Raw genomic sequence first — 23,391 nt, forward strand, 5'->3', positions numbered from 1 at the left:
CTGCTCCACCCAGTACACTGGTGTTCATTTCATGGTCATCTCATCTGTTAACCATGGATATAAAACACTTATCTTCAATGATCTTCCTGTACATGTAAAAACACACCTGTCTACATGGCAGCAGTTGGACCTCACAATGTGGATTGTGCCTTCACCCTGGAATGTCTGTGATGCCCTGTCGACCATGGTGATGGGATTAGGGATCTCTTGCCCTTTGCTCTGCCACTGTCTGTGCCAGCCAGGCCACTGGGCCATTGTGGCAGATGGTGATGCCCTTTGTGTGGAGTGCACTGAGTGTGCGCTGAGGTAGACACAGTACTTTTGACAACTTTATCTGCTTCTTTCAAAACTGGGTCTGTATTATGATAAAGTGGTCGGTTTTAGGCCAAGCAGGTGTATGTCATAGAACAATGGCTTGGGAGTTCAGAATCCTGGGTGTGAATAGCCTCTGAGCCTTATTAAGCTGTGAAATCTAAAGCAAGACATTTCCCTGATAAGCCTCATGAGCACTTATACTGTACACTTTACCTACATCAAATCATTCGGCCATCACCACAGACAAATGGCATGATTGATTTACTATCACGTTTCGCTGGGCAGAAAAAGACAGAGATGAATGTGCCCAAGCTTATGAGCCCCTCAGCAAAAGAGCCAAGATGGGAACCCAAGCATACAGCCCCAATGCTGAGGCTCTGAACTACTGACCTGCCCTCAGCACTCAGCCTTGGGATCATGAGTCACTGTGCAAGGGAGTTCCAACATCTGCCTGTATGTCTGGAATGATCTGAGCCTGTAGAGTTCCTACACACTGGCCACATTATAGGGTGGTGTCTGTGGTCACACAGCTCAGGGCAGGTATTAGTACATGAATAGCTTAGCTGTGTCATAGTCTTTATGTGAAAGGCACATAAAAGCCCAAATGCTTTTGAACTGTTCACGGATTTTGAGTTGGAGGACAACACTTGGGACAACCGGTCACATTCCTTCAGTGCGCGGCCACTCCTCAGCACATATCCCAAAGCCGGTAAATAATGGGAAGACCCTGTACTGATGTTTGATGGTGTTATGAACTTCAAGTGACCCCTATAGAAATGTTAAAAAAAAAAAAAGTCTGTGAGCTACACAACCTGGGGACAAGACAAGTAAGAACACAAAATACCACTAAATAATGAGCCTCATGTGTCACCCTGCTTGCAACTCCCTTGGCAGCTGGTTTGAAGAGCCTCAGTGCTCACCAGGGGCCATCTCCCTGCTCTGCCCTCTCTCGCTGTGGGTTGCCTGGGCTGAACATAGTCACATGATGACTGCAAACACAGGGCAAAGGAAGACTGAACAGAAAATGTATGGTTATAGTGGTTATTTTAAAATATAAGTATTTCAGTATTTTCTAATCTTTAATGATTATTTTTAGGGGAGGTTTTTTTTTTTTTTTTTTTTTTGAGACAGAGTCTTGCGCTGTTGCCCAGGCTGGAGTGCAGTGGCATGATCTCAGCTCACTGCAACCTCTGCCTCCTGTGTTCAAGCGATTCTCCTGCCTCAGCCTCCTGAGTAGCTGGGACTACAGGCACGTGCCACCACGCCTGGCAAAGTTTTTGTGTTTTTAGTAGAGACGGGGTTTCACTCTGTTAGCCAGGATGGTCTAAATCTTCTGACCTCATGATCCACCCGCCTCGGCCTCCCAAAGTGCTGGGATTACAGGCGTGAGCCGCCACACCTGGCCTGATTTTTTATTTTTTATTTTTTTTGAGATGAAGTCTCTGTCACCCAGGCTGGAGTGCAGTGGTGCAATCTCAGCTCACTGCAATCTCTGCCTCCAGGTTCAAGGGATTCTCCTGCCTCAGCCTCCTGAGTAGCTGGGGTTTTTTTTTTTTTTTAGTTGAGATGGGGTTTTACCATGTTGGTCAGGCTGGTCTCGAACTCCTGACCTCAAATGATCCGCCCCCCTCCACCTTCCAAACTGCTGGGATTACAGGTGTGAGCCACTATGCCTGACTGATTATTTTCATAACCAAGAAAAGAAATAAATACAATTAATGCTGCTGCATGGTATTAAATCTAGTTTTTAAAAAATTCACACATAAACAAGGCAGAACCCTATACCCTCCATGATAAATGCAGTAGCAGTGTATGTGGGTCTGTGGAGGTTGAAAGGGACTTGGTAGATGTCAAGAAGGTAGTGGCAGTCCTGCTGGGCTTTTAAAGGGTCTGAAGAAGTGACAGGATGCTGTGGTTGAATCCTAGCATGTATTTTAGCATTTGTTCATTTGGAGTTTGATTATTTCACTTTGCTTTCATTTGCCATTACCTGGAAAGCCAAGGGCTCTACTCTCATTTCCTTGCTGCTGTTTCTTTGCCTTCCTTGGTCCGTGAAGAAGATGGTCCAGGAGAAGCTCATTCCATGCTTGTTAACCAGGCACACCCCTAAGTTCCAGTCCCTGAGTCATTCATGAGTAGCACTGCCAATGAACTGACAGCCATGCTGTGTCCCTCCACATCCCCTAGGTGACTCGAAGAAGCCTTCCAAAAAGCGTGTGAAAAGGGAGCCCTACTCTACTACCAAGGTAAAGTAGCCTGTCTTTGCCTAAGATGTAAATGTTGTTTTCTTGGATCCTTTATTTTTCAGTTGATATCAGCTATGGGAAAATTATCCACTACATTATAGATGTTAGATAATATTTCCTTGGGGATGGAGGAGGTGTATTTTACCAACTGACACCTGATTCCAGAGGACGTGCAAAATTGGCAGCGTCAGATAGTACACTGCGTGTTAAGGGATGTTTTCTTCAGGAACAAGCTTTCCACTTTAGATAAGAATTCTGCAATTGCTACTCAAAAATTACCTAGACAGAAACATTCTTCAAGAAAAGCTCCTGTGCTTTCCTAAGGGAACTCTACTCTAGAGTTGGGGCTTTTGACTTGAACCTTATTTCCAATCTTGGTTACCCAGAGTTTCCAAGTGAACAAAAGACCTGTGTGAGCCATCCATAGCATAGCCTGATTCTCAGAGTGTTTTCCTTCTCTAATTACAGGTGACTTCAGGGAGCACATTCAATGGTACGTATTCTGGAATCACTCACTGGTTGTTAGAAAAGGGTTCTACAGGAAATCTGGAGCTTAACTGCTGGCTTTTGTCTGGAGAGCCTCCATGATCCAAGACATCTGGTGGGAATGAGGATGTGGGGTATAGTAAAAGAAACTGGTTTTCCAGGTGACATACTCTTTTTATCTATGTATAGTTTCTGGGAACGTGTTCACATTAGGTTGTGTGTGGGTATGTGTGTATTAGGGCGGGGGTGGGGTGAGGTGGTCTGTGTGCAAGTCTGCATGATTTGCTTGTGAATGTGTGTCTATGTGTGTTTCCCCTAGGAAAAAAATGTTGTGTTTACCCAGCACAACTCTCAGTGCCATTTTTCTTAATTTAACAAGTCAGACCACATACTTTACTTACATTAGTTCACACCTCATCATCATCATGCCCATATGTTGTGAGCTTGTTTATTGAGCCCACATGCCAGATGGAGAAACTAAGCCACATAAATAAATGTGCCCTGGTTCACTTGCTGCATAGTGAAGAGTCAAAATGTTTACTCATACGATGCTAATATTGAAGGCCTGAACTACAACCTCTATTTATCAGCCAGTGAAGAGATCACTATTCACCATGCAAGGGAGTTCCAGCACCCTCTATGCCTGGAATTACCCATGCCTGCAGAGATCCCAAATGCCATCCCTCACATAAGAGAGCCTCATGATCTTATAATCCAGGTAGCTATGTAGACATCTTCCTGCAGGTGTCACATAGTCCTTAGTGTGAAACCAACATAGAAAGCCCATGTTTCTGATCAGATCACAGGTTCTGAAACACTAAGGGAGGCACTAAGTAGGACAATGTGGTGCCTGTGTGTCATAGCTGGGTCTCCTCAAGACATGGATCAAGTCCAGTAAGAATTGGGGAGATGCTTTAGAGTCTTGATGGAGTTATCACCACAAGCCCTCTGAGCTACACACTTTAGGGATCATGACCATTAAGTACTCAAATTACCATTTGGTTGTTATCCGGGTATCCGTCATCCTTGTGGCAACTCTCTTGTGAAGCTGGTGTGGACAGCCTCAGTGCTGGAGCTGTGCCTCCCTTCTGAGTGGACCCTTTCTGTGTTAGCAGGTGGGTACAAGCATGGGGGTCAGCACACTCAGTGGATTTACACACACAGCATTGAAGAGTAAGGCTGGGCTTCGTTATTTATACATTTTCAATAAATGATGATCTTCATAACATAAAATCAATGATGTAGTACACTAGAATACTGTCCCTAGTATTGAATATTGTCTCTCAACAAAGGGTTGCTTAAAGTCACATGACAGATTCCATTCAACTGATGAGACATGCTGTAGCAGCAGTTAAAGCAGTCATTTGAAAAGGCTTTTACTATAAACTTATGTGTGAGCCTGAAGTGGGGGATAAAAGAGGTGATTAGCTCCCCTGTGCCATGTTTCTATTATGTGCGTGGTGGAGGAAAATTACACAGGAAGGTGATGGAGAGAACAGAGCAAAGGATTGGACTGGTCCATTGAACCCATAAGACTATGTTGAGGTTAGTGAATGAGACTGGTCATTTTAGGTCAAATTTTACCCAGAGCTGGTGCAGCCACTGCCCATTCTTAGCCAGACCTTATTGCAGGCAGCTCTGATCAATAGTCAAGGAGGCAGTGGGGGTTGCAGACTTAATTCATTAAATCACCAAAGCACCAGCCCACACGGCCACTTTTCCAGTTAATTCACAGTAGCTTGCATATTCAGGTTTGATCAGTGGAAGCGAAGTTACTCTTTGCAGACCCATCTTTTGACAATCATTTTGCAGTGTCAGAAGGTCTGAGCAGCCTCGGGAGGCAAGCAGTCCCTGGTCCCTCTGTGTAGTCACTGGAGGAGACAGTCACTGAGAGGCAGCTGGCAGGGTGAAGGGAAAGGGGAGGCAGGCCACAGAGATGACAGCCTTTAAGCTGTCATACTGGGGAGGTCAAGGATCTGAAAGAGGAAGGAGAATTCTTTATCATTAAGGACCTGTCCTTATCTCAGGCATTTCCTCCAGAGCATCACCTTTGTCCACCCACACACCTTGGGCTAGGAGGACTGGAGAAAGACAGTGAAGGGTCTCTTGGGTCTCTGGCACTGGGCGTGATGAAGAGGTGGCAGTCTTTCAGGAATCTCTCTCTCTAGGGAACCAAATACATTTCCCATCTCAGGTCCTTCACTCAGCGGGGTTGAGGTTCTGCTTGTCACTTATCATCTCTGAATGTCAGCACCCTCAAGTGTAAAATCTCAGCCACAGCCCCTCCTCTGCACCCCCTGCAGGGCTGATGTTCTCCATAAACCATAAGGCATCATGCCCACGGAAAAGCTGAACAGGAAAGCATGCTCCACTGCCCCGGAGCCATCCAAGTTCCCCCTCCATATTCTGCCACTGCTAAGTGTCCAGCTTATTCCTCCTGGTATGTAGTAAACACTTAGAGAACATTACTGAAGTACCAGTCCTCTCTAAAGTTTTCCTGTATTTAGTGATTTTTTAGCCCTGTACTGTGATACTAGAAGTAAGGCCTAAATATGGCCTAAAAAGTATTGCTAAAATTACATTATGACAGTGCAGAGAACTGAGGGCAGAGGGAGGACATGAGCTTGCTAGGTCCACATGGCTTAGTGGAATTTGAATCCGGGCCCCCACTCTGCACCAGCCCTGTACTCACAGTCATCCTGCTGTGTTCTCCTTTCCAGGAAGGCACTGCCCACACAGTCTGTCTGATAGAGGTGTTGAGTGCTCACTGAACTCTGTGATCTTCCTGAAACCCAACTTTGATTCAGTGGGCTCTGCTTGGAAGCTTGTAAAGAAAAGGATCATAAGTTTAAACTTAGAACAGATTACCACTATTTTCCCTCTGGTCTTCTGTCAGCAAGATGTCAACAGCCCTATCTATTGTAAATGCATTAACCAGCATCTTCTCTGATAGAGAATACAGGAAGATATGCTGTGCACACCAACCAGTGTCAGAGACCTCATGGCTCCCCGGTAAAGAAGAAGATGTACCCACAAGAAGGTACTGTGGAAGTTCATTAATTAAGTTGGTTCAAGAATTGCAATTGCGGGGAGTATTCAGTGTCCCATATGTAAGAGGAAACTATGAAGAGACTAAGCCATATTTTTTAATATGTCAGGATTCTAATTTGCCTGGTCAGTAAATATTGTTACAACCACAAAAGTAAATATCTACTTAAAAGTCAATTTGGGTTCATGTTTAATGATAGACAATGTTTCAAGTTAATGTCTAGAACTTACCTGGTTGTTAAACATAAGCATAGATCTCCCTGAAAGAGTAGTGCTATATTATTATTTTTCAATTAATATATTTCTTTGGAGAGTTTTAAATTGACATAAAAACTGAGCATATGGCCAGGCGTGGTGGCTCACGCTTATAATCGCAGCACTTTAGGAGGCCAAGGCAGGTGGATCATCTGAGGTCAGGAGTTGGAGACCAGCCTGGCCAACATGGTGAAACCCCATCTCTACTAAAAATACAAAAAAATTAGCTGGGTGTGGTGGCAGGCGCCTGTAATCCCAGCTACTCAGGAGGCTGAGGCAGGACAATCGCTTGAACCCGGGAGGCAGAGGTTGCAGTGAGCCAAGATCATGCCATTGCACTCCAGCCTGGGTAACAAGAGTGAAACTCCATCTCAAAATAAATAAATAAATAAATAAAAATTGAGTATATAATACAAGAAGTTCCCATGTTATTCTGTCTCCTCACCCTCACTTCCTAATTTCACCTATTAGTAACATCTTACATTACTGTGGTACATTTGCTAGAATAATGAGAAAATATTGATACATTATTATCTGAAGTCTATATTTGCATAATGTTCATTCTTTCTGTTATACATATATATGAATTTTGAAATATTTAAAACATTAGTTCACCCTTACGGTCTCATAAAGAAAATGTTCACTTCCCTAAAAATCCTCTCTTCTCATTAATCTCTGTCCTCTTTCTCCAGAAACCTTGGCAACTATTAATATTTTTACTATCGCTTCAGCTTTGCCTTTTCCAGAATGTCATATAGTTGGAATCATATATTATGTAGTTTTTTCAGATGAATTTATTGCACTAAATTGATGTACGCTTTAGCTGCTTTCATGTCTTTTTTATGCCTTAATGGCAAAAAATGGCACATTAAATCACCAAATAATATTGCATTAAATGAATTTTTGTCTTTTTATTCACCTGTTGAAGAATTCAGTAGATTTCATGAGAGAAACCATCTGGGCCTGGTGCTTTCTTTTTCGAAATGCTCTGAATGTGAATTCAACTTATTTAATAGACATAAGTTTATTCAAATTAGGATTCTACCGTGACCTTGGGAAGATTGCCTTTCAAGGAATTGATACATTTCACTGAGGTTATCAAACTGCGGTCATAGAACTGTTCATAATATTCTTTTTAATGCCTAACAGTTCAGTAGAGATGGCTCTTCTTTTATTTCTGAAATTGGTCATTTGTGTTATCTTCTTTTTCTTGGTTAGCCTGCATATCAATTCATTCATTGTAATGAGCATATCAAAGAACCAGCTTTTGGTTTTATTGATTTTCTGATGATTTCAGTGTTTTAATTTTATTGATTTCTGTGATGTTGTTTATTACTTTTACTTGCTTTCCATTGCATTCCTCTATTTTCTACAGTTCCCTAATTGAAACATGATATTACTGATTTTAGATCTTGTGATTTTTAGTATATTGCATCCAATGCTGTAGATTTCTCTCTAAGGACTGCTTTTGCTACATCCAGAAATCTTGCCAAGTCACATTTTCTTTTAATGTAGTTAAAAGTATTTTTAATTTTCTATTGAGACTTCTTCTTTAACCCATGAGTTATTTAAAAGTGCATTGCTAATTTGCAAATATTTGGGGATTTTGTGGCTCTTTTACAGTTGTTGATTTGTTGTTGTCAGGTATGTGTTGCAAAAGCAGTCATCTACCTCGTCTTGCCACCACCCAAGATGGCCCAGGATTTGGGCTCTCCCTGAGTGAATCTTTGGCAATCTGCCAACCTGATGTGGTCGGCCTCCTTCTTTAGTCTGAGCTTGCTTTCTGCTTAGAAAGGGCCATTCTCAGTTCTAGCAGGGAGTTTTCCCAACATTGAGAAGGTGGCATTCTTACTCCCCAGTGCAGCCTGCACCTCTGACCAGTGGTCAGCAGACAGGACGGAGGTCCTCATTAGACAGAGTTCAGCGGGGTCTCTGACCAAAGTGCATCTTCAGAGTCTGCACCTACCCACTGTGACCACGGGCAGGCTCTGAGTCCTAAAGCAGGAGGAACTGTGCGACCATCCTGATTGGAAATTTGTGAGGATAACCGTGTTACTCAAGTAAGGTCTTTGGAAAGTGTCGTATTACTACTGTTTGTGAACTGCTTGTTGGTGGCCTGGCTGAGCCACACACTTTATGAAAACCAGGACCCCTCAGCTGGTGTGGGTGTCTGTGCAGCCTGAGACCCTCATGTGAACAGCCTCGTGGCAGCTGTCTTTGCCCCTTGCCACCATCAGTGTCTCCTTGTTCCTGGGCACTGCTTTCTCTGATGGTGCTCCATTGTTTTCCTGCACCTCAGTGTCTACAGCTTGATGTCTCTTCTGCAATCTAGGTGAGGGGGCATCAATAACAGTTCTGTGGCACTGCCCTCCTTCTTAGCTTGTCTTGCTCTGTCTTAGGCTCCCTCAAAGATCCCACCCTTCAGGTTCTTCCACAGGTTTCTTACTGAAATCCGAGCAGAAATCTATGACCAATATGACCAATCCTATACCCACTGAAGACATGAATGAAGAATTAAAACAATTCTCCATGGACTCTACCATATAGATCCCTAGAAGTAATTTCTAAAAAAAGAAAAAAAATCAAGGAAGATGTAATAGTTTTCCATAAATTAGAATACCCTACATGTACAATTAAATGAAATGGCTAGTATAGTCTTGAAACCAAAACCAGATAAGGTAAATTAAATTCTGTGATATTTTAAAATACTGTAAATTCTGACTAATGTGCATTAATCTCAAAATATGAAATGGTGGATTAACATTGAAAATGCAATAAATAAAATTAGCTAACTCAAAAGGTTAATGGAGAGAAAATGTGATTATTGCGATAGATTCAGGAAGTTCATGGATAACATTCGCTATATATTTACAGGACAATTATCTTATAAACTTTAAGTGACCTGTGACAACCATTTGAATTAATGCTGTTGTAACAGCATAACTCTTGGCTTGTTAAAAACCTGACAAGAATTTCCGTAACATTAATTTATTTTTAACACCTATATTGGGTGTGAACCCACCATAAAGTTTGCCCACTGAAAAGGTCTACAATTTGATGCTTTATTAAATTGATACTGTGTGCACCCAACACCATGATCTAATTTAAATATGTTTCCCTCACCCAAGTTCTCTCTTGCGCACTGGCAGTGAATCCCCACTCCCATCTCCAGCCCTAAGCAATACTGCTATGATAGTCCATCTCCATAAATTTCCCGCTTGTTTAATAGAAATGGACATATATATATGTATTTGGAACCTGACTTCTTTCATTTAGCATACTATGTTTGAAGTTAATTGACGTGTTAGCACGTGCTGGTCATGTGTTTTCCTTCATAGTCTGCTGTGTTTACTCATACAGATAGTGTTTATTCATTTATCAGTTAATGGACATTTAATTATTTTTGTTTTTTTCTATGATGAGTAACGTAGCTTTGAGCATCATACACATGACATTTTGGTCATTATTATTATTTTTTTTTGAGACCCAGGCTGGAGTGCAGTGGCACAATCTCGGCTCACTGGAACCACCGCCTCCCAGGTTTAAGCAGTTCTCGTGCCTCAACCTCCCGAGTAGCTGGGACAACCGGCACACGCCACCACACCTGGATAATTTTTGTGTTTTCAGTAGAGACAGGGTTTTGCTGTGTTGGTCAGGCTAGTCTCAAACTCCTAGCCTCAGGTGATCCACCCACCTCTGCCTCCCAAAGAGCTGGGATTATAGGCATGAGCCACTGCGTCCGGCCTAATTTTTTTGAGAAACAAGAGAACTGTTTTCTAAATTAGCTTTGCCAATTTATATTCCTACCATGATGCATAGCACTAATTTTACTGTACAATGTATGGTAGGCCCCAACATGTAAGAAATGATGAAAGTAACACGTAAAGATTAGTATAAAACAAATGAGATTATCATTGTTGCTATCATCTTTGTCAAATTCTGAAAAAAATCTGAGTATATTTTTACATAAATATGCTTGGCAACATAGCTGACAAAAGCATTATCAGTTATATTTATCAGTAACAAAGACATAAATCTGAAGGGGAAAACACTTGTACTAACCATACAATGTCAGAATTAACATAAAAATTCTGCTGGTCACTTTGGACTACTTAATTGTCTGAGGCAGTGTTTTGTAGACAAAGGAGCATCTATGGAGCACCTGAAGTAGGGGATCAACAGAACTTGGGTTTCAAAAGTTATCTGGGTTTAGAGTGTGAAACTTTGTTGGAGGACACACACCTTGCGTGAGCGAGGTGCCTTGGTGTGTGTGGACATGTTGGAGGTACAGCATGATGGCCTAATCTTGAAGGTAAAGGAAGGCTGCTAGCAAGACTGGCATCTGGGCTTGGCTGTGTGTGTTTTCTATTGTGGGAAAATATGTATAATAAAATAATCATTTGAACCTTTTAACCAAAGTGTGCACTCAGTGGCATTCAAAATATTCACAGGGTTGCATACCCAACACCACTATCTACACCCACAATTTTGATGATTTCTTACAAAAACCTTGTCCACAGTAGGCAACATAGCACCTTCCCCCTATTTCCAGCCCATGGTGATTCCTATCCTATATTCTCTTGTATGAATTTGATTATTCTAGGCACTTCGTATAAGTACAATTGGACAATATATTCCTTTTGTGTCTTGTCGTATTTCACTAAGCATAATGTTTTCAATGTCCACCCATGTATCATCTATCAAAATTGTGCTCCTTTTTTACAGATGGATGATGTAACACTGCATGCAGACCACCTTGCTTTTACTACAATCATTTGTTCATTGATGGTTGGATTATTTCCACCTTTTGGCTCCTGTGAAAAGTGATGCTACAAACATTAGTATACAAACATCTGTTTGATTTCCGTTCTCTATTCTTTAAGAGTAGAATTCCTGGGTCTAACAGGAGTTCTGTATTGAAACTTCTGAGCCACTGCAGACTGGTTTTCACAGTGGCTGCAACTTTATCCATTTCTAACAGCAATGTATCGGGGTTACAATTCCTTTACATCCTTGTTCACACTTATTTTCCTTTAAATAATCCTAGTAGGTGTATATTGGTGTCTGCTTGTGTTTTTCATTTGCGTTTCCATAATGACTAATGATCCTGAGCAGTTTTTCCTGTGCTACTATCTGTGGCTGTATCTTCTTTAGGGAAATGTATGTTCGAGTCTTTTGCCCATTTTTAAAGAGTCATCTGATTTTTATTTAGTTTGTTGTTGTAGATTTTTGGGAGGTTTAACATATATTCTAAATTTTATTTTCTTACATAATAAATGATTTGCAAATATTTCCCCCTTTGTGTAGAACTTTAGATTCACAAACTTCATTAATTTGTATGAAATCCTCAGCAGTTGACCCCAAACAGATAAGACTGAAGCAGTATTTTAGGAATAGTTGAAAGTATTATCACCACAAAACATAGGTGTAATCAAATCCTGCAAGCTACACGTAAGGCACAATGATAAAGCAGCAAAGGGCTGTTTGGTGATTAGTTCACCACACTTGTTGGAACTGTTTGTGCTGCAGAGTTAAACCATACCAGCATTCAACCCATGTCTCCTCTCTTGAAGTAAACTGTCCTATGTTGGCTGGCCTGAACAAGCATAGATAGTCTCCATCCTCAATTAATATGCATGCATGACAAAGAAAAGGAGGTCTGGATGAAAAAATATTGTGTGATTATAATTATGCTTTAATTAATTTTAAAGGATATAATTTTGGTATTTCTAATTCTCTCATCAGCGGTCATAACAAAGGATTAGTGAATAAATACAATAAACTGTTTTGCCTAGAATTGAATCCAATTTGTCTGTTAAACTTTGCTTTTGTTCAAGTGCAAAATGCTAAAACACATAATAACTGCAGTGACAGCCACTGTGGATCCACAGAGGTAAAAATGGTCTTGGGACATCAATCCTACAAGCTAATATTGTTGTATAGGGTTTAGAAAATCATTTAGCTGGGTTTCAAACCTCACAGTGTCAGCGGTGGGACTGTCATCAAATTATAGCGTGTGCTTCAGTGCCATTTGTAGACTGACTCATTGCCATTGCCTTAAGTTGCCATCAGCAAAATGCCAGGGACTCCATTTCTTGCTCCTCGGCTCCTCGTTCTTGCCTGTCTTTCCATGAGGGAAGATTTTCTAGCAGCAGCTCAAGCTGTGCTTTTAATGAAACATATCCACACACACTGTCCTGTTGTCCACATTAAGCAGAGCTCCCTGAATAGCTCATGAATAAAAGCATCTATGACTAACCGTTGCTCTGTGTCCTCCTAGCCTCTGAGGAGCCTCCAGCTCACAAGGACAGAGGAGATGGAGAGAGGCCGGTCGACGCGAGGGTAAGGTTGCCTTGCTTTCCCTGAAATAGAAATGTTCCTTTCTTGGCATCTTTCTTTTTCAACTGACTTTACATGTGAAAAAATGACAATGTCCATGACAGGTATTAAATGCAGTTTTCTGAGGGGGTGGAATAAGTGACTCTTAGCAACTGATATGTAATCTAAAACGGCATTTAGCTGTGACGGCTTCAGGTTGTAGACTGTATCCTTGGGTCCTTGTCCTTGGAAGCAATGTCTTCTTGGATTCAGTATTTTGCACTGGCCAACCTATGTGGACCTGAGAGATCCACCATCCAGAAGTTGATGTCTTTTACAGTGTGTATCCTACCCTTGTTTGGGGAGCCTTGAAGTTGACTACACTTTCTGATCAAGTTTTCAATATTCATTGAGAGAAACAGAGCCTTGTGCAAACAATCCACAACACGACGTACCCCTCATAAAGTCTTGTTTCTGTATTGCAGGTGGTGCAGGTGGCCCCTCTGAGGTTTGGCTCTGGTAAGTATTCTGGAATTACTTGCCAAGAAAACAATCTGGATGCCAAGAAAAGTGTGACATCTTTGCAGGTTTCAATGTGAAGAGCCACCCTGATCCTGGGATCGTGATAGGAATAAGCATAGGGGAAGTGTTTTTTTAAAAACCTGAATTCCCCAGGGAAAAGTTAAGGCCAATTTTTGAGGAAGCAGCTGTGCTCCCTTTTGGGTGGTGCTGAGTTGGGTGCTTGAGGATTGGTGGTGTCTTGTGTGAGGCTGCATCGTGTGGTGTGAATGTGTGTGTTTCTGTACAGGTGAGGCTGTGTGTTTTCTCAGGAGAGATTTCCCATTTATACAGCACAATCGCCAGTGTCCACTTCTAACAATAAAATCCACCCTCACTCTACTCTGTCTGTACAGTGACTCCTCCACCCTCAACAGAGCCATTCCTGGGTCTGGCTTCTTATCGCCACTGCTCAGGTGGAGAACCTGAAGGGCCAAGGGAGTGGCCCCAGCTCCAGAGTTCCTGAATGAAAAAGTGAAAACACAAACCCAGGAGTGTGGGCCAGTGCTGACGCTGGCATGCACTTAGTCATGGGGGTGTTCACCACCACACAGGGAGTCCAGCATTCATGTATAAGCCCTAAAGCACCGAGCTCAAAAGGCCCCAGACACTGCCCATCATCATAAAGGGGCCTCCGTGGTCACACAACCCAGGGCAGTTATAGGCTCATCTCCCCACGGACTGGCATGGTCATCAGTGTGTGAAAAGCACAAAGATCCCGAGGTGTTTGGGTCAGCTCACAGATCCTTTTTTTTTTTAACTTTTATTTTAAGTTCAGGGGTACATGTGCAGGATGTGCAGATTTGCTACATATGTAAATGTGTGTCATGAAGAGTTTGTTGTACAGATTTCATCACCCATATATTAAGCCTAATATCAGCTATTTTCCCTGATCCTCCCCCTCCTCCCACCTTCCACCCTCCAGTAGGCCCTACGCTCACAAATTCTAAGAGGAGTGGGGGACCACGAAGGCCAATGTGGCCTACTTCAGTTGTGAAGTTAATTTGCTCAGCAACTGGACAAAGCCTATAAGGATGGGTGATGTATTTTAGTAGATTTAGTAATATTACCTTCCCAAGCCCTAAAATGCTCAAATCCTGCCAGCTGAAAATGGTGAGGAGGGACAGATAGGAACTCTTTGCGGCACTTGGTTATTAGCCTGGCTTCCATCCCCTCATGGCAACTGTCTTGTGCATGTGGGTTAAAGACCCTGAGCCTCAAGCTAAGCATCCTCCATGAGGAGCCATCTCACTATTGACTGGCTAGTGCCGTGTATGGCCACCAGCCCAACTGAAACAAAATGTTGCTTTAAAACAAGTGTAAATCTCATACAACAGGCAAATGCAGAAGCAGTGTGGTCTTGCAAGTTGCAAAGAGGACAGTTACAATTTTGCTGGACTTCAACCTGGGTAGAAGACATGAGCGAACTCTCACTGAATCATGGCAGAGTTGAAGGCCACTTGTAGACTATTGCGTATTACACAAGGTGACCTTTAGCTAGTAAGCAAAGGCCTCTGTTTCTCATTTCTTCCCTGTTCATCTTCTTGGTCATCCTTCTTCTGCAAGGGAAAAGAGCCCGAGCAAAAGGCAGTTTCAATATTAATCTGATCAAGGTTTTGTACAGTTTATTATCATCCAGGTAATCAGGTGCAACCTGCTCTGCCTACCAGCCCCCCACCCCTGTTCTGTGTTTTCATTTAATAAATATTTTGGTCTACTCACTATGTGCTAGATTTTCTGGAGACCGCAAAGTAAATGAGATAGAATCTCTATGTTGACAGCTAAGTTAGATTTAACATAACTGACAAAAATTAAAATTTCTGATGTCTTGTCAAAATATTTTGTATGTATGAATGCATACTGAATGTAAAGTGGTTAACAAAAAAAATCACACTTGCACTCATGGAAGGCTTTTCATGAATTTGTCAATTTCTATTTTTTTATATTTCCCCACTTCACTGGATAATGCATATCTGAACCTGGAAACTGATTCCCACTGCAGAAAGTGTTCTGAGTCATGTCTCTTGGCTTCACTAGTGCAGGTCCACCTGGGAGGATGGCCTAGCATCAGCTCAGCCCATGCTGTGATCAGCCACCTCCATGCACCCACACCAAGCAAGCTCCCTGGGTGATTCACCACCAGGGCACTGACCTTTACTCTGTGTTCTCCTAGCTCTTTGTTGGGGTGCTGTACAAGACATCTCTGAAGAAGACACTGTATACGACATCTGTAATGAGGATGCTGTAGACATCTCTGATGAGGACACTGTAGATATCACTAATGAGGCTCCTGTACATGACATCTCTAATGAGGCTGCTGTATGTGACATCTCTAAGGATGCTGTAAACATCTCTGAGGCTGCTGTACGTGACATCTCTAATGACGCTGTAGACATCTGTAATGAGGCTGTTGTACATGACATCTCTAATGAGGACACTATAGAAGACATCTCTTATGAGGACACTGTATACGACATCACTAATGAGGATGCTGTACAATACATCTGTAAAAAAGAAGATGCTACCAAGGTAAGACACTTTCCTTTGTCTTGAACAGAAATGTTGCTTTCCTGGCTTCTTTCCAGTCAGATGTAGACATGAACATCTGCCAATGTGGGTTATTTATGCCATCTGCAATTCCCTTGGTGTGGTGCTATTGATTGGCAACCTCTCATCAACCCATGCCGGGCACACTGGGGCATGGTAGATGGCAGCATCCACGATCCACTGCAATGTAGAGGTGTTTCCCTCCACAGCAGTTTTCCCCTGTGGATTAAGAGTTATGAAACTGCCAATCTAAATGCACTTTAAAGATACATTCTGTGGGAAAAGGTGTTGTCTTTTCCACAGGTGTCCTCCGTGCTAGTTTTGGGGGACTTCGATCTTTGACTCAATCACTATACCCCTTCTAATTTTCTCAAGTTGTTGAGAGAATATCAGATCTGTGTGACGTGCATGGCAACATTTCACCCTCCTAATGTTTTCTTTTCTGTAACTGCAGGAGCCATTGACACTGGAGAACGGTACGTACCCTGAAATAACTCACTTCCTGAGGGAAAAACTTTGTCTCTAGGGTACAGAAACCTGATTCTGGGCTCCTTTTGGGAAGGAGGATTTGGGGTCTGGTGAGACAAATGATTTTGCAAGAATAAAACAATGTCCAGAGAGGCTATAGGGATGTCTGTGAAGCAGAGGAAACATCAGGGGATCCTGTGTGAAGCACCCGGGCTTCAGCTGGGGTGGGAGGAGTGGATGGGCCTCTCTCTAATGACTTATCTTGATGTTTGTGTTTCTACAGATTTGATTGTGGAGAGCATATCTGATGATGAGGATTTTGCAGGTAGGTAACTACTTTCCATGTAAGATCCAATGGGAGAGAGTTCCCAGGGGCCTTTGGGGTATCCATGCTCCTTGGGACGTTGAGGGAGGAGGCATGAAATCAAAACAAAAAAGGAAATATGTGTCAAATTGTATTTGGTCTTTTCCAGGTTTATTGGCATAATAGTAAGAACTGTCTCTCTGGGCTATGAGGGTGCTGTGTTATGTGAAGGTGGTCTTTCCCAGAACACCTGGCCTTTTCTTTTCTGCCTCTGCCAAACAGCCTTTAACAGCCTTTGGGTTGGATTAGTCAGCACTCCTTGGGATTGTGCAGAAGAGGTTTGGGGTCACATCGAGTGTCACCTGTGGTGAACAGAATCTGAGGGACACAACTCTCTCACAGGCACTTCCTTCAACCTGGAGACAGAGTTCTCCCGGTGTGTGCCCAGGGGTGGAGGAGAAATTGACAGTCTGCCTCTGAACTTTTAGGACTTTCAGAAGCACTCATGTTTCCATCCTCGCTGTTGACTCCTAGCTTAAAGGGAGCTCCCGGAGTGAATGAGGAGGCAGGATGGGACCCTGGCAGTTTGACGGCAACACCTGTTTTCCTCTGCACTGGGCCATGGAGGACATTACACACCTTGGTGAGAATCAGGAAGTGAGGCTAATCACATCTGAAATTGAGATGGGCCTTGAGTCATATAAATAATTTGGAAAAGATGCATTTTATTACCCTATTGAAAGAAACCATTTATGGCCAGGTGCGGAGACCTGTAATCCCAGCACTTTGGGAGGCTGAGACGGGCAGATCACAAGGTCAGGAGATTGAGACCATCCTGGCTAACACAGTGAAATGCCATCTCCACTAAAAATACAAAAAAAAAAAAATTAGCCAGGCGTGGTGGCAGGCGCCTGTAGTCTGAGCTACTCGAGAGGCTGAGGCAGGAGAATGGCATGAACCCAGGAGGCGGAGCTTGCAGTGAGCCGAGATCACGCCACTGCACTCCAGCCTGGGCAACAGAGCGAGACTCCATCTAAAAAAATAAAAATAAAAAAGAAACCATTTATTTCTCACTCCAGCAGGATAAATGGTTTTCAGTATCCACTTAACTGCTCATTGACTCTTACTGTAGATGAGGAGGTGGCCAGCAGCCCCTGCCCTCCCCCCATCATAGGCCCAGGGTAATCAACAATTGACCGGATATAATGGAAGAGTGGTGCATTTGGAGGTATCTGTATTAATGGGACCCACATGATGTGGGTGAGAGCTATTAGGGTGAGAAAAAACCTGGGAACCCAATGAAATATTTAAACATTAAACAAAACATTGTTGAAATCTCCATTGTACTTTAGTAGTTGAAGTCATGCTTGTGGTCATCACTGCCCTTCCCAAACATAACAAGCTACTTAATATCACATGGACCCGTGCCTTGAGGAATGATGATCAGTTTGTAAAATGTCAATAAAACAATTGTTTGCCTCTATAAGCCACAATATTTCATCCATATATTTCAATTTCCATGTGTAAGTATAGTTCAAATGTCAGAAATTTATTATTATCTAGTAGAATATGCATGGTATATCAATGATCAATAATTATCATACTATTTCTATTAACAATTATTTGTATGATGAAAAAAGCAGACTCCCATTCTTGGATTTTTCTCAGTTTGCACATATTAGCACGACAGGGCCATGTCCACATGATATGTGCCAGCAGGAGGCCAGGACCAGAGGCTTTTCTTGTTAGCTAAGATTTCTAAATGTATTACATATTCACGGTTAGAAATAACTCTAAATATCATAAAGGGTTAGCAAGGAAGTTTCCCTTCCACTCTGAACTTCCAAACACCAAGTCAACATTTTTGCTTGCATATCATTTCTACAATCTATGTGCAAGTAGAAACATGCGCCTGGAATGCATGCTGATGCATGATCATGTTTACACAAAATTCTCTGCCCCCTGCATATATATATATATTGCCCCATATATAACTGGGCAATTCACCTTAGTTATCATTCCACATTTCAAATGTAAATGCATTGTATTGTTTCAGAGCTATAAAGTACTGCACCCTATGACTATTCCCAAAATTACTTAAGCACCCATTATGGGTATCCATTTGTTCTGCTTCCAGTCTTGCTTTTACAACTAATGTGGTAGTGAATAGCACTATGTTGAGTAGAAGTGGTGAATGTGGGGCCAGGCGTGGTGGCTCACACCTGTAATCCCAGCACTTTGGGAGGCCGAGTCAGGCGGATCACAAGGTCAGGAGATTAAGACCATCCTGGCTAACACGGTGAAACCCCGTCTCTACTGAAAATATGAAGAATTAGCCAGGCGTGGTGGCGGGCGCCTGTAGTCCCAGCTACTTGGGAGGCTGAGGCAGGAGAATGGCGTGAACCTGGGAGACGGAGCTTGCAGTGAGCCGAGATCATGCCACTGCACTCCAGCCTGGGCGACAGAACAAGACTCTGTCCCAAAAAAAAATAAAAAAGAAAGAAATGGTGAACGTAGTGGGCATCTTTGTCTTGTTCCAGTACTCAGGGGGAATGCTTTCAACTTTCCCCCATTCAGGATAATGTTGGCTGTGGGTTTGTCACAGATGGCTTTTATTACCTTAAGGTATGTCCCTTCTATGCCGATTTTGCTGAAGGGTTTTAATAATGAAGAAATGCTGGATTTTCTGAAATGCTTTTTCTGTATCTGTTCAGATTATCGTGTGATTTTTGTTTTTAATTTTATTTATGTGATGTTTTTTTTTTAACTTTTATTTTAAGTTCAGGGGTACATGTGCAGGATGTGCAGGTTTGTTACATATGTAAATGTGTGTCATGAAAGTTTGTTGTACAGATTATTTCATCACCCACATATTAAGCCTAGTATCAGTTATTTTTCCTGATCCTCCCCCTCCTCCCAACTTCTGTCCTCCAGTAGGCCCCACACTCACAAATTCTAAGAGGAGTGGGAGACCACGCAGGCCAGTGTGGCCCACTTCAGTTGTGAAGTTAATTTGCTCAGCAACTGGACAAAGCCTATAAGGATAGGTGCTGTATTTTAGTAGATTTAGTAATATTATCTTCCCAAGCCCTAAAATGCTCAAATCCTGCCAGCTGAAAATGGTGAGGGACAGATAGGAACTCTTTGCGGCACTTGGTTATTAGCCTGGCTTCCATCCCCTCATGGCAACTGTCTTGTGCATGTGGGTTAAAGACCCTCAGCCTCAAGCCAAGCCTTCTCCATGAGGAGCCATCTCACTATGGACTGGCTAGTGCCGTGTATGGCCACTAGCCCAACTGAAACAAAATGTTGCTTTAAAACAAACGTAAATCTCATACAACAGGCAAATGCAGAAGCAGCATGGTCTTGCAAGTGTAAAGAGGACAGTTGCAATTTTGCTGGACTTCGACCTGGGTAGAAGACATGAGGGAACTCTGTCACTGAATCATGGTAGAATTCAAGGCCACTTGTAGACTATTGCATGTTACAAAAGGTGGCCTTTAGCTGCTAAGCAAAGGCCTCTGTTTCTCATTTCTTCCCTGTTCATCTTCTTGGTCATCCTTCTTCTGCAAGAGAAAAGAGCCCAAGCAAAAGGCAGTTTCAGTATTAATCTGACTGAAGTTTTGTGCAGTTTATTATTATCCAGGTAATCAGGTGCAACCTGCTCTGCCTACAACCCCCCCACCCCCGCTCTGTGTTTTCATTTAATAAATATTTCGGTCTACTCATTATGTGCTAGATTTTCTGGAGACCACAGAGTAAATGAGATAGAATCTTTATGTTGACAGCTAAGTTAGATTTAACATAACTGACAAAAATTAAAATTTCTGATTTCTTGTCAAAATATTTTGTAGGTGTGAATGCATACTGAATGTAAAGTGGTTAACAAAAAAAATCACACTTACACTCATGGAAGGCTTTTCATGAATTTGTCAATTTCTATTTTTTTATATTTCCCCACTTCACTGGATAACGCATATCTGAACCTGGAAACTGATTCCCACTGCAGAAAGTGTTCTGAGTCATGTCTCTTAGCTTCACTAGTGCAGGTCCACCTGGGAGGATGGCCTAGCATCAGCTCGGCCCATGCTGTGATCAGCCACCTCCATGCACCACACCAAGCAAGCTCCCTGGGTGATTCACCACCAGGGCACTGACCTTTACTCTGTGTTCTCCTAGCTCCTTGTGGGAGTGCTGTACAAGACATCTCTGAAGAAGACACTGTATATGACATCTGTAATGACGCTGTAGACATCTCTGATGAGGACACTGTAGATATCTCTAATGAGGCTCCTGTACATGACATCTCTAATGAGGCTGCTGTATGTGACATCTCTAAGGATGCTGTAAACATCTCTGAGGCTGCTGTACGTGACATCTCTAATGACGCTGTAGACATCTGTAATGAGGCTGTTGTACATGACATCTCTAATGAGGACACTATAGAAGACATCTCTTATGAGGACACTGTATACGACATCACTAATGAGGATGCTGTACAATACATCTGTAAAAAAGAAGATGCTACCAAGGTAAGACACTTTCCTTTGTCTTGAACAGAAATGTTGCTTTCCTGGCTTCTTTCCAGTCAGATGTAGACATGAACATCTGCCAATGTGGGTTATTTATGTCATCTGCAATTCCCTTGGTGTGGTGCTATTGATTGGCAACCTCTCATCAACCCATGCCGGGCACACTGGGGCGTGGTAGATGGCAGCATCCACGATCCACTGCAATGTAGAGGTGTTTCCCTCCACAGCAGTTTTCCCCTGTGGATTAAGAGTTATGAAACTGCCAATCTAAATGCACTTTAAAGATACATTCTGTGGGAAAAGGTGTTGTCTTTTCCACAGGTGTCCTCCGTGCTAGTTTTGGGGGACTTCGATCTTTGACTCAATCACTATACCCCTTCTAATTTTCTCAAGTTGTTGAGAGAATATCAGATCTGTGTGACGTGCATGGCAACATTTCACCCTCCTAATGTTTTCTTTTCTGTAACTGCAGGAGCCATTGACACTGGAGAACGGTACGTACCCTGAAATAACTCACTTCCTGAGGGAAAAACATTGTCTCTAGGGTACAGAAACCTGATTCTGGGCTCCTTTTGGGAAGGAGGATTTGGGGTCTGGTGAGACAAATGATTTTGCAAGAATAAAACAATGTCCAGAGAGGCTATAGGGATGTCTGTGAAGCAGAGGAAACATCAGGGGATTCTGTGTGAAGCACCCGGGCTTCAGCTGGGGTGGGAGGAGTGGATGGGCCTCTCTTTAGTGACTTATCATGATGTTTGTGTTTCTACAGATTTGATTGTGGAGAGCATATCTGATGATGAGGATTTTGCAGGTAGGTAACTACTTTCCATGTAAGATCCAATGGGAGAGAGTTCCCAGGGGCCTTTGGGGTATCCATGCTCCTTGGGACGTTGAGGGAGGAGGCATGAAATCAAAACAAAAAAGGAAATATGTGTCATATTGGATTTGGTCTTTTGCAGGTTTATTGGCATAATAGTAAGAACTGTCTCTCTGGGCTATGAGGGTGCTGTGTTATGTGAAGGTGGTCTTTCCCAGAACACCTGGCCTTTTCTTTTCTGCCTCTGCCAAACAGCCTTTAACAGCCTTTGGGTTGGATTAGTCAGCACTCCTTGGGATTGTGCAGAAGAGGTTTGGGGTCACATCGAGTGTCACCTGTGGTGAACAGAATCTGAGGGACACAACTCTCTCACAGGCACTTCCTTCAACCTGGAGACAGAGTTCTCCCGGTGTGTGCCCAGGGGTGGAGGAGAAATTGACAGTCTGCCTCTGAACTTTTAGGACTTTCAGAAGCACTCATGTTTCCATCCTCGCTGTTGACTCCTAGCTTAAAGGGAGCTCCCGGAGTGAATGAGGAGGCAGGATGGGACCCTGGCAGTTTGACGGCAACACCTGTTTTCCTCTGCACTGGGCCGTGGATGACATTACACACCTTGGTGAGAATCAGGAAGTGAGGCTAATCACATCTGAAATTGAGATGGGCCTTGAGTCATATAAATAATTTGGAAAAGATGCATTTTATTACCCTATTGAAAGAAACCATTTATGGCCAGGTGCGGAGACCTGTAATCCCAGCACTTTGGGAGGCTGAGACGGGCAGATCACAAGGTCAGGAGATTGAGACCATCCTGACTAACACAGTGAAACCCCGTCTCCACTGAAAATACAAAAAAAAAAAAATTAGCCAGGCGTGGTGGCAGGCGCCTGTAGTCTGAGCTACTCGAGAGGCTGAGGCAGGAGAATGGCATGAACCCAGGAGGCAGAGCTTGCAGTGAGCCGAGATCGTGCCACTGCACTCCAGCCTGGGCATCAGAGCGAGACTCCATCTAAAAAAAAAAAAAAAAGAAAGAAACCATTTATTTCTCACTCCAGCAGGATAAATGGTTTTCAGTATCCACTTAACTGCTCATTGACTCTTACTGTAGATGAGGAGGTGGCCAGCAGCCCCTGCCCCCCATTGTAGGCCCAAGGTAACCAGCAATTGACTGGATATAATGGAAGAGTGGTGCATTTGGAGGTATCTGTATTAATGGGACCCACATGATGTGGGTGAGAGCTGTTAGGGTGAGAAAAAGCCTTGGAGCACAATGAAATATTTAAATAGTAAACAAAACATTGTTGAAATCTCCATTGTACTTTAGTAGTTGAAGTCATGCTTGTGGTCATCACTGCCCTTCCCAAACATAACAAGCTACTTAATATCACATGGACCCGTGCCTTGAGGAATGATGATCAGTTTGTAAAATGACAATAAAACAATTGTTTGCCTCTATAAGCCACAATATTTCATCCATATATTTCAATTTCCATGTGTAAG

The 23,391-nt window shown here is 42.8% G+C and overlaps 1 protein-coding gene across 1 annotated transcript in view; it reads left to right on the forward strand.

Annotated features, from left to right (window-relative positions):
- The window catches only part of LOC129526951 (uncharacterized), a 45,871-nt gene that overhangs the window by 15,598 nt on the left and 6,882 nt on the right, over window positions 1–23,391 (forward strand). Inside the window, exons 2-12 of the mRNA XM_055362949.2 lie at window positions 2,503–2,561; window positions 3,030–3,054; window positions 6,001–6,087; window positions 12,631–12,692; window positions 13,154–13,187; window positions 15,400–15,755; window positions 16,228–16,249; window positions 16,525–16,566; window positions 20,725–21,077; window positions 21,550–21,571; window positions 21,847–21,888. Coding sequence (XP_055218924.2) covers window positions 6,072–6,087; window positions 12,631–12,692; window positions 13,154–13,187; window positions 15,400–15,755; window positions 16,228–16,249; window positions 16,525–16,566; window positions 20,725–21,077; window positions 21,550–21,571; window positions 21,847–21,888 — 949 coding nt within the window. The 5' untranslated portion in view covers window positions 2,503–2,561; window positions 3,030–3,054; window positions 6,001–6,071. The remainder of the gene's footprint in view (window positions 1–2,502; window positions 2,562–3,029; window positions 3,055–6,000; window positions 6,088–12,630; window positions 12,693–13,153; window positions 13,188–15,399; window positions 15,756–16,227; window positions 16,250–16,524; window positions 16,567–20,724; window positions 21,078–21,549; window positions 21,572–21,846; window positions 21,889–23,391) is intronic.

Source organism: Gorilla gorilla, chromosome 14 (genome assembly GCF_029281585.2).
Source record: "Gorilla gorilla gorilla isolate KB3781 chromosome 14, NHGRI_mGorGor1-v2.1_pri, whole genome shotgun sequence".
In the NCBI taxonomy this organism is placed as follows: Eukaryota; Metazoa; Chordata; class Mammalia; order Primates; family Hominidae; genus Gorilla; species Gorilla gorilla.